Raw genomic sequence first — 12,230 nt, forward strand, 5'->3', positions numbered from 1 at the left:
GGTTGCTCCAAGCCCCGTCCAGCCTGGCCTTGGACACTTCCAGGGATGGGGCAGCCACAGCTTCTCTGGGCAACCTGTGCCAGGGCCTCACCACCCTCACCGCTAAGAATTCCTTCCCAATATCCCATCTAACCCTGCCCTCTGGCACTGGGAAGCCGTTACCCCTTGTCCTGTCACTCCATCCCTTGTCCCAAGTCCCTCTCCAGCTCTCTTGGAGCCCTTTTAGGCACTGGAAGGGGCTCTAAGGTCTCCCTGGTGCCTTCTCTCCCAGCCCCAACTCTCCCAGCCTGTCTCAATAGCAGAGCTACTCCGGCCAGTTCCACAGAACTTGCATTTAAAGCCCAGATGTGGTCGGTCAAGTGTTGCTGTGTTATTTATTTCAGGTATGTGGGCACATTCGATGACAGTTCAAGATTACCAGGATCTCATAGACAGAGGATGGCGAAGGTAAATTGAGAAAGAAAATACAAAGCCCTGTTGTCAGTTTAGATACAGCTTAGAATCCACATTTAAAATTTAGATCTCTGAAAATAGTTAGCTAGTTTCCATTAGTAATTGAAATAAAACTATTTGTCCAGTACTCTGGGACTCTTTGTAACATCACACTGTCAAACAGGAAAAGATTTAATGATTTTGGAAGGATAACGATGTAGTGTAGCAGCAAAGAGCTGAAGAATTTGCTTCTCGACTTTTGTTACTCATCATGTAATAGTTTGATATGATTTTAATAAGAAAGGTTCTTCTTCCATTTATGTTTTGATATAAACAACCAAAAATCAGTTCATATTTATTACTATTTTCAGGAGTGGAAAATATGTCTACAAACCTATCATGAATCAAACATGTTGTCCTCAATACACAATAAGGTAAGAAGCTCAAAATACAGTTGTGTAAGGCATTTGACCACTTCAAATTTGTTCCACCATTTCTGTTTATGGCTTGAAATACATCATACTTGGAAAGTTTATCTACTTTTAGTGATACTTGGAATAGTAAGTATGTACTGTTGGGTTTGTGCATAAGGACATCAGCAGCTCTAGGATATTTTCCTCTAAAGAACCTTGTCTGTAACCCACAGACACTGCCTTAGTAGCCCAAATAAGAGGGGATTACACACACATTTTAGTGATTATAGTGATAAACACACAAAACATGCCATGAGGACTGATGTTATGCAGTACAAGACAACATAAATTTCATTAAATCAAAAATTTTGATAAAATATTTGATCACTTAATATAGAGGAACTTCAGAGATAAATAGAAATTACATATGCAGTGTAATTTTTTTTAAGCGGCTCCTTAACATTTTTTTAAACTTTCAAAAAAGAAGTGTTCATAATTTTTAATTTTTTTAGGTGCCAGGCGTTGCATTTTCAGGCCTCCAAATCTCACAAGAAGGTTCTGAAGAAAATGCTGAAATTTCTTTCCAAAGGAGATGTTTCCAAAGTAGCGAGCGAAGGTAAGGAACTCGTAGTGTTCGAAATCCAGAGCTGATGTTTGGGAGGAGGATTAAATACCTTTTGTGTACAGACCCCTGGATGGGTTGTGTCTTTGCAGTGGGTTTTGAATCAAGAGCACTTCAGAAGCCCAAAGACCAAGTCGTGCAGGTGACTTGTGCTAATGAAGAAGATGTTTCCTTGCTTTTTCCATAGACCAGCTTATTTTCCTGGGCCAATTCCTACTTTCTAGCTGGGAGCTGTAGAGGATTAGACTCTGTTTTTACTTCTGCCATAAAACTGGCAATCTGGAGAGGATCAAGCAGAGTGGTTGGTGGCAGAGAAAAGGAAGAACAAACAAAGAGGTTTTTTCCTGGTGATTGAACAGTCACACCTCATTTATTCAGCACCAAACCGAGCTATTTTTTCCGTTGTGGTGGAACTTGTGTTGGTTCTGAACCATTATAATTTGCCTTTTTTTGTGTGTGTGTGGTATGCTAGGGGTTTTTTTGGCTCTTTTTTGTTGTTTGATTGCAGCTATGGCCTGAGATCAGTTGACTGTCCTGTTTTAGTGGAGAGAATAAAACCGTTCCCAAAAATGAGTTGGTGTTCATAATTCGGGGTCGTAAAGGAAACTTTGTTTTCAGACTCTTGCAAATACTTTATGTGTTGGAAAACACTTGTAAAATTGGAAATCAGTTACTTTAGTATTAATTGTAGTTGTGCAAACTGTGAGCTGTGGTTGCACAGAGAGAAATTCAGTCCTGTTCTGATTGTCTGCAGAGGAGCCGATGGATTCCCACATAGAGGATGCGGTCGCCTGTGATTTTCCATACAAAAGTGAGTCTCAGGTCAGTCAGTCTGAACTGACTCCCTTGGGTGTGGATCACACTGAGAGTGTGCAGAATGAAGATAAGGACTCGGGGGAAACAAAAGAAGAGGTGAATGTGCAGAAGGTGGAGTCGGATTCTCTCCAGATCTGTGCAGCCAAGGACACACCAGTCCCTGGAGAACCATCACACTCGGCTAAAGTTGTTCATGCACCACCTAAGCCAGGTAATCACATTTCTGGTAGTCATTGGAGTATACTGCCATGATTTCACATCTTGTTGAAGTCCTTCTTTTATCTTGCCTAGTAAATCAATCAATAAAAGGATTGGAAACTATGTAGGAATTTCTCCTTTTTGTCTTGCAGTGAACTTAATTTTACATTTCTGTAAGGAGATGCAGTAAGTACATACGAGAAGTAAAGCAATCTCTCTCATTTTACTTCTGTTGCATTTACACATTGCTACAGCTCTCATGTGCCAAAAACTGAAGTAAACAAATGCTTATTCCTATCTACAGTTTTATGGGAAAGTCCATGGAATCTTCGAGGCATTTTAATATAACACTAAAAATTTTTAATATAATGCTGATTTTAATAGTATGGTAACTCTCTTCAATATTGAAGTTATCACTCAGTCAAGCTTCTTTTATTGTAATTTATCTTATTGATTTATTTGTTAGAATAAAAAGTTGTATTTATCTTCTTATCCTCACCTCTAATTTCTTAAGTAATAAATGAAAAACTTCAACCTGTGTAAACTTCATTTTGGAAGCAAACCAAGTGGCCACTGACAGCAGGTGGCAGACTTGGGTAAAGATTAGAAGTGTAAACCTGCCAGTGCTATGAAAAAGGTGAGCTGAGGTATTCAGTGAGTCTTAGAATAACCTCGGGTCAAACTTTAAACACGGAAAATGCAGATAAGAAATCTTGTAATATTGTAATGTGTTGCAGAAAAAAGGGGCTTACTTGTACAGAGGAGATATATTCATTAGTGTGGTTCTTTCTGGAGGCTTTAAAGGAAATATAAAGTGAATAATAAATGCATCAGAAAGCTTATTTAATTTTTTAGAGCAGATGGTGTTACAGGTCAAATCCAGTTTAAAATTTTCCAGATAGAAAGATGTTTAGTTTTTATCTTGGAAAATGCAGACTTAGCCCGCAATAAGATTGTTTAATTGCATTTTTATTGCTTTATAAACAAAACAGGTCATTGTCCTGTAGGAATAATGGTCTGTTTCTGCACAGTTTCAGATAGAAAAGAAGGTTTGCTTATGTCTGTGTATGCACATTTATTGTTTTAAGAAGTTTTTCTTGCTAACTTCCAGCTTGTAGAAGATATGAGACACGAAACAGATCCCGATACAGATGAAGTGCTCGTTCTTCAAATGTATCATGACTGTTTTAAATAAACTCTTCCTGTGACTCGTTTGCCTGAGGACAGGTCACATAGTATCCCTAATTCCCTCCTGTTTGTCCTTTTCTGGTGAATAATTTTAGCTGTGTGGAGGAAACAAACCTCAATCATGAAATCTGCCAGTGCCATTGTAGGATGTCTGAGGCCAAAGGGATAACAGCTCCTTTTCCAAGTCCCTGAGGTGCTGTGAACGTTTCAGCTGTCGTGGGGAAACCAGAACTGGAACTCTTCTGGATGAGCCACAAAGAGCTTCCCACTAACTTGCCCCAGGAGTACACTCAGAAAGTCTGTAAATTCTGGATGGTAGGCATGTTAAAAAGAATACAGCATTGCCAGTACTTAAAATTATCCCAGTATAAAGTATTTTTCCAATTTCCATGATGTTTGGGAAAGAAAGATGCTTCAGGCAGCGGATCTGAGGGCTACAGGTCTTTCCAGGTGCAGTGACTCTGAACACACCAGTGAGCTTTCAAAATATCAGTGCTCTCACCATTTCCAGTTTGCAGAAGGATCCCACTGTTCCCATTGTCCATAGGAAGGTCTGAAGTGGGTAGAGAACAGGAAATACGACAGTTTTGGCTAAAAAGTTACTGGTGGGGAGGAGGATGAAGGAAAGATTTATGTTTTCTTAAGAGTTCTGGAAAAAACAATTTCCACGTAATGTCCAGGCCTTCAGAAGAGTGAAGTGGGATAAGCCATAGTTAAGTCTGAGTTTGGCTTGTTTTTTGCTTCTTATAAATATTAATGTATAAGAAATTATAAATTGGAAATGTGTCTTCTTCCCAATGCTTCAAATGAAACCACCTTACCATTCAGGGTAGTTTCATTTTGAAGTCTCCCAAAAGTTGCCAGCCTGTCTTTTGCAAATCAATGGATTTGGGGAGAAATATAATGGTATAAAAGATTTCTTCAGCAGTTTGTAATAATATTTGTTACCATTTGGATTCTGTGCAAGATATATGACTGTATTTCCCTATATTAAAGTAGTTTTCCCCACTCTTCCTCACTTTTTAAAGTCTTTAATATGGGTCTTTTTTGGCTTCCAGCTCATCTGCCATCCTTTAAGTGCCTTTAGAGGGTAGCATGGGGACCAACCTTTTTTTTGATTGAAGAAAATTATATATAATTTTTTCTAATACTGCCATTCTTCTGTCTTGACTTTTTATCTTACATTAGTGTCCTAATTATAAATCTAATCGGACCCCTTCATTGAGGAATTTGGACCACTCAAATTTTTATTTGTACATGTCTCTGGATTTGTGTTGATTTAAAACTGAAGTTCTTGTAGTACTAGAGAGCAAATGGGTCAGGATGGGAAATTGGTTTGACTTCTCTTTTTAGTAAATACCTTTTCACAAATAGAATGTTACAAATGGTTGATCTGTTCAAGACAGACTGACAGAAGTGAATGGATTAATTAAAACAGAGAATCTGAATATAATTTTAAGCATAGATGTAGCACTAATGTCAGTGGCACTGATGGCACTGGCACTGGCAGCATTTCTGCACAGTTCCCACAGATTCCAGGTGACAAAAAAGAAATCCTTTTTTTTTTGGGGTGTGTGTCTTCTACAGGACTTTGTCCTGTAGCCACTCTGGCTTCAAATGTGGTAGAACAGTTCTCTGAGTTTGGTTGCAAGGTTGTGTTTTTGTCCTTTCAGTGTTTCAAGTTTTTAAATATATTCTTGGCTTTGGGGTGGAATCGTGGTCAAGGTGATCCCAGATTAAAGTGCTGCATTAAATAGCTGCAGCAGAATCGTTGCATTAGCTTGGCATCAGGTGTTGGGAGTTGGAAATGTAAAAGGCCACAGGTGCAATTCAGTGGTGATTTTAGCCATCTCTTTTCAGTGATTGCATCAGAACTGCTTGCTTGTTGTTAAATGTGGTGTTTAACTCTTTGCCTGTGCCCTTGCAGGGAAAGGGGCTGAAAGCCACTGTGTCGAAAAGCAAAGGACATTCGGAAAGAGAGGAAACTACAGAAACTCCTCCAGAACCAGAAGTGCACCTTAGAAGGCTCTCAGCTTCCAGGGGGAGATCAAGCTTTCCTCTTGCAAAACTCTAAACCTAAAACAAACCAACCTAAAACCATTGAAGACTTTGTTCTTGTGTCTTTACCTGATGATGCACGACACAAATTAGAGGTAATGTCTTGTTCACTGTTGTGGGAGGCAAATGAAGGAAAAGTCTGGTTAAGGAGTTTTTCAAGTGCTTAGGTCTGTACCTTTGACCTTATGGAGTAGTTGTAGTTTAAATCTTGAAATATATGTGGTACTGCATTATTTTTATATATATATATATAATTTTATATAATTGTGTATATATATATATATGTAAAAAACATTATATATATATTATATATATATAATATATTTTATAATATATATATATATATGTGTAAAATGCAGCTGAGCTCTTTGTAGCCACAGGAGGGTACTCTTGCACTGTGCAGTCGTTTCTAGCAGAAACCAGTGCAGTGACCAAAATAACTTGCAAATTGATTTCATACAGCGTGACTTGAAAATGAAAGACTTTGAATTAACCAAGTGTGGAATGATGAGAGAAATTCAACATTTGGTTCTGGAGCATATAAATACTTAAAGTATCTATGCTAATGAAACCTGACAAGAGAGCAGTAACTTCATCAAATTAAACAGATACCAAGATAGCTGCTCTTTATGCACGTCTTTGAGGCGTGTTGATGTCTTTGAAAGCTGTAGAAGTGATGGTAGAAAAATTTGCTTAATATACTGCTTGCCACTGCATCTATTAGAGACAGCAATCTGGAAGGCTTCTGGACCTTCTAACATTTGTTAATCATAAAAAAACATTTTTCTTTTTATTTTTCCTGTAAGCTGGAAAACTTAATCTGAATATGAGTATTTTCCTGATCATTTTCAGTGGTGGTACTGGAAATGAAAATATTTACATGACTAGAAGCCATGAAGTTGATCCATCTCATTAACTCTTCCCCATTTTCTCATGAGTTGTATAAAAGAAGCACGATGGTTTTATCTGAACACCTTCATTTATAAGAAGCAGGAAAAATCCAGCAGTTTTCCCAGTTTGTCTTTGCTCCTTCCTGTGGCTGTCAAGTGTGCTGTTTTGTTGTGTTGGTTTTTTCATAGATCAGAACCAACTAACTATTTGTGAAAATAGGACCATTCCGAAAATTACACGACTTTTGAAATTAATATGACTTTAAATATATTTGAGAAGACATGGGCTGCTGCTCATGTAACAGCATTCTTCTGCTTAGGGGGAAATTGTTTTTACTTAGGAGAATTTTTAATTTATAAAGAATTTCTAAAATTATTTTTGTGTGTTTGAGGGTGATGATGGGAAGACTGATAACTACTTATTACAGTTAACTCGTAATTGAGCATGGAAACACTGCTTCATCTTCTGCTTTCAATTTCAAAAATATAAAGAAATCCCCTTGGGATTATTGCCATAAAAACAGTCTTTAGATGAGGAGCACAGAGCTGAGTCTTCCAAGTCTTTCAAGTGTTTCTTAGTGTAGTATGAAACTACAAGTGGATATTCTAAGTAGTACAGGAAATCTCTTTAAAATGTTGATCTGTTGGTGTTATTTCCTGAAAAGTGTTTGTGTATTTCTTGTAGAGGCATTTTAGTTACCTTAATTTGCAGTTTGAAAACCTTCTGTGTTATTCAGTGTAAGTATAAAAGCCTTCAGCAGCCTAAATTGAGCAGAAGAATTAGCAGGCTGTTGGCTAATATTATCTGAATTGTGATGGCCCTTGTGCAGGAGGTTAAAATGTGTCTCTGTTGTGATGTTTGCATTATGTGTAAGTGTATAGTTACTGCATGTATTGTAATAATAAATGTGTTTAACTTCTTCTGAAGGTGAGGGTGGTGAGATCATCTCCACCAAGTTCACAGTTCAAAGCCACATTTCAGGAGTCTTACCAGGTCTATAAACGTTACCAGATGGTTATTCACAAGGACCCACCTGATAAACCAACCATAAATCAGGTCAGAAGGCCAAATTAATTCTATGCAAAGCTTCCCCTCCATTTCATGTGTCTTGTTTCTCGGAGAAACAAATGTGGATTTTATATCCATTGTATATATTCAGGAGCATTTAAAATACTGTATCAAAGAAAATCAACATCCTGAAAGTGCAAACACTTCTTATATCTCTCTGTGAGAGCCACAGATATTTGGTCTTAGTTGCAGACTGAAAAGTTATGGATGTTCCATGGGGATGCTGTTGGGTAAGAGATGGAGAGGATGAGGCTCTGGGAGAGAGATATTTTGGGCCTTATAAACACAAATCTCATAAGAACTAAATCCAGCTGGGCACTCAGCCTGATAACTGGTCTTGTTGGCTTTGGTTTAAATGCTTCCATAAGGAGGAACTAACGTGACCAGGGCCAACATGTGAGCAAAAGTTTGTCACACAAATTGTTGGTTTAAGGTTCACAGGAGTTGAATAATTCTCTTCACTTTCAATTTAAGCCTTTCAAAAAGTGATCTGTGCACTCCATCTAAATTACACATTTTTACTGCTTCTTGTAATGACCAGGTGGAGTGTAAGAGTGAACTGTCAGACATGTTACCTCTCTGATAGTATAAGGAAAAAAAAGTATATGTAGCCAGAATATGTTATTGCTGAACGAGAGAAATGAGTGATGTGCCATTAAAAATAGTACATTTTAAAAGTCCTTGAGACTGTACAATGAAACTAAAATTTGTAGTTGATTTGTTAGATACTAGGTCAATAAAAATAGATTGAATAGACTCCTGCTTTGGAGTGTTCTAGTGTTACACAGCTTTTATTGTTTAATGAAAGTGTCAGCAGTCAGTTTAAGTTTGGTGTTAGTTGTCAGACTTTCTCCTCTAGGAGGTTTTAAAATAGAAAACTGACTTCAGAGGCTTTGAAGTGGATAGGAGGAGATCTTCCACTAGCCTTACCTTCAGAAGCAGATTATCTGATGATATGCACTCAAAATAGAATGCTTGTATTTCCCTTGCTCTGAAGGTGAGGTTAGTACCTGTCTCCTTTGAGGACCCCCAGTTCAAATCATCCTTCAACCAATCTGCCACTTTATTTGCCAAGTATCAGATGTCTGTACACAAGGACACACCTTCTGACTGTGGGGAGAATGAGGTACAGTTCACTGCATGCACCTTTCTGAAAGCATCTTTTTAAAATGCACAGTTAAATGGTGGGAAATGGTGTCTCTGAGGGTGATTTTAAATATTAAAATACTGCTATTTCCATTTGGGAGGGAAAGCACTGAGGTTTTCAGTAAGGTTCTGTTGCAGGCTTCAGCCCAGGGCTCACTGAGCTGAAGAGGGAGGGATTAAACGTGATTTGTAAAGAGGTTGGGGACTGAGAGTTCCACTGGAAACAAGATGATGGTATCAAATTGGTTTTTTGATGACAAAATCATCTTCTGCTTTAAAGTTATTTGGTACCTTTTCTACGTTTCTCCTTAATTTTTTGTGGTCTTGCTTAATTTAACAGGTGGAGGTTTCAAAAATCTCACTTTGATTCCCATTGCATTGCTAAGCACAGTGCTCAACTGGAACTAACCTTTGCAGTAGGAATAGTGCAAAAATGTCTCCTCCAGATATTGATTGAGAGTACACTGCATATGGGTGCACCCTGCTCTTAAAATGGTGTTTACAGGAGGCTAATCCTAATCTAATAAATTAAAAAAATAATTAAAAATACTCCTGGGGTTCCAAACAAGCAGCAGTTCTCCATTTCTCTGGAAGGTGGCACAACTTCTTCATTAGCAGAGTTAATGAAATTGCAACCTCAGAGCTGTCATTTCTATCTATTTTCTATCTACTGCAGATGTAGAGCTTTAATATTGGTCAGCTCTCTAGCCAGGCTTTTCTGTTCTTGGGAGTGATACCTCACAAACTGTGGCTGTTTTCCAGGTAGAATAGTAAAACCCATAATAATTTTTGGCTTTAGTTCAAGACAGTGTAAGGAGAGCTTTTTTTTTGTGAGATGTCTGTAATGCTACTCTGGAAAGCCATAAAATCCATTTCACTTTGTTTTGTAAAATAATAGGTCTCATAACAATAAGTAGTACTCTGTGCCCTTTTTATAATTACTGACATAAATGGGTTTAATTATAATAATGTGAAAATGGGACACATGCCAAGGTAGATTGAGCTATTTACTAGATTTGTACCAGGCATTACCTGGTCTGATTAGGGACTTGATTTTTCTGCTATGATGGAAGTATTTCAGCCTGTAAAGGTGTATTAAGGACAGTCAGGTTTCCACCACCTTAAGGTGTAAAGTCTGTCATGGGAATTGCTGTCGAAGAAGAAGGGGATGGATTTCTGTTCATTCCTAACAGTGTAATGGATTTTTATCCCCTTTTTCCTTGTTACTTGCCATAGGTGTTTCCCTACATTATCCCATTTTTTTCTTAATTTGTCTGGTATAAATTAAACTTACCTGGAAATCTTCTCACCCCTCTCAAAAACCTCTGGCCACTTGCTGCAGAAATTCAGCTTCAAATCTGATCTGGTTGTCTCTGTGCTTTGGAGTGGAGTGAAGTACTGATATTACACAGAGTTGCTGGCACTTTAAAATATTTATGCCAGCGTGTTTTTGTTGAATTGAATTGGTGTCCTGAGGAAAAACACAGCAAACAATTTTCTAATTAGAAGTTTCTTCATAATACTTGCTCTTAAGGAGTGCTGTGGAAGAATGGATTTTTCAGTTTTTCCCTGTGGGAGCACAGAACTTTATTAAGCTGCAATGTAAGTGCATGGTCATCTGCTGCTTTAGGGATATGTGTATTCTTATCTTAAAATAGTTGGTGGAAAAATGAGAAGAATTAGGGGAAACCTCAGCAGATTGTGAAGTGGTAAGGTATAAATAGCTTCTGAACGAGGTAAATTGTGGAAAATAGGTGTATCCCTGCCTACTGGAGAAATTTATCCAAGGCTACTCTTGAATTAGTCAAGTTCCTGAACTGCTCATTTTTGGAAGAGCTACGAAAATATTCATGAAAAGAACCTGTTTTAATGTTTGTCCCATTCTTTGCATTTCTTCTGGGCCTTTATGAAGTGCTGTGTATGGCCTTTTATCTCAGGTCCAAAGTGACAGTTGTCACGTCCTGTTCCCAGGACTTTAAGTAGCATTTGGTTGTATTTCTGGGAGAAAATGTGTAGATTAATGTATAGAAGAATGATCTGAGACTAGGAAGAATGAACTTGTTATGTATTTTATATAATCCCAAGGGGCATAGACTGGCTCTTTGGAAGAGACCATTGGATTAAGGGAATCTTAGTAGTGGTTTGCCTTCTTACCTAAAGTCTTATCTGCAAATATTTTAATTCTTCCTCAGCAGCAAAAATACCTGTTTCTGGGTAGGAAATGCAGGGAGGACCTTGCACAACACAAGTCACCTGGAAGATGATCCAGGTCCACCCCAGCTTCAGGATGATTTATAAAGCATGTGGAGTTAGATAGGTAGATGTTTCAGGACATTTTGCCACCTGCATCTCTTTTGTGTTTTATATGAAATGTCAGGATTTATTTCTTGATATTTAAATGATGGATACAGGTGTGGAGCTGTGGAGGTCTGGAGGCAAAGATTTGAGGTGAAATGAATGCAGTCAAAACATTTTTTTCTTGGCCTTTTCATCCCAAGAAGGAAATGTTTTGATCCCAGTGAAGTAATCAATGGATAGTTTGGGTAGAATAGTGGGAATCTCCAGCAGTTCTTCTTCATGAAGTATCATCTCACCAGAAGCATCACGTTTCTGAGCCAAGGTTGTCTTTTTTAAAATGCTTCTTGAAGTCAGTTATAGAGGCAGTCAGTGTATTTTATACACAAACACACACACATATATATATATATATAAACTCCTAGCTGCTTTAGTTCTTTAACTGTATTCAGTTACTGTGCTAAACAAAAAACCAGTGCCTGTCATTCCAGACTGAGTTTTACATATTATATATTGCCATGTAAAAATTTGGAATTAAGCATTTTTTCTGTTCCTGCCTCTTCTCTAGTGACCTTAATGATTGATCTGTGTGGTGTAAAACACTGATACAACACACCTAGTTAATTAAGGTGATTTTTAATCTTTAAGTCTTTTTACTGCAGTCTTTGTCTTTAAGAGACACTGCTGAAGTGTAGCTGAAACAAGCTATGTGGCAGCTACACAAGTTAGAAAACATTTTCATAAAAGATCATAAAAATTATGCAGTAGTTTCCAGAAAGAGCAAGAGTGAGCAGTTTATTGCTGTTTAGACCTCCTGAAACAAGCGTGGTATTGAACTTTTCACGAGCGTTTCGTAATGACAAACTTGTAGAAAAATAATATCTGTCTGTTCCCCTCTGTGAAAAGTAGCTGGACACTCTCTTTGCTTTGTGCTTAACTAAATATTTGTCTTGGAAGAAAAGAATTTCGCTGCACACAAAAGAGACACTGTTTGAAAAGGTGCAAAAAATTACCGAAATACGTACGGCGGGTTTTTTCTGTCCGAGGCTTTTTTTTAATTGCCTCCCAGGAATCCACTTGAACTAATATAGAAGACTGAGGGA

At 37.8% G+C, this 12,230-nt stretch overlaps 1 protein-coding gene across 1 annotated transcript in view; it reads left to right on the forward strand.

Annotated features, from left to right (window-relative positions):
• The first annotated feature begins 385 nt into the window (after positions 1–385).
• Positions 386–12,230, forward strand: part of ATE1 (arginyltransferase 1) — a 72,255-nt gene continuing 60,410 nt past the window's right edge. The window contains 7 exon segments of the mRNA XM_029962017.1: positions 386–447; positions 804–866; positions 1,358–1,461; positions 2,222–2,494; positions 5,597–5,605; positions 5,608–5,822; positions 8,684–8,812. Of these exon segments, the coding sequence (XP_029817877.1) occupies positions 386–447; positions 804–866; positions 1,358–1,461; positions 2,222–2,494; positions 5,597–5,605; positions 5,608–5,822; positions 8,684–8,812 (855 nt within the window).

Source organism: Manacus vitellinus, unplaced genomic scaffold (assembly GCF_001715985.3).
Source record: "Manacus vitellinus isolate BGI_N305 unplaced genomic scaffold, ASM171598v3 scaffold_40_pilon, whole genome shotgun sequence".
Taxonomy (NCBI): Eukaryota; Metazoa; Chordata; class Aves; order Passeriformes; family Pipridae; genus Manacus; species Manacus vitellinus.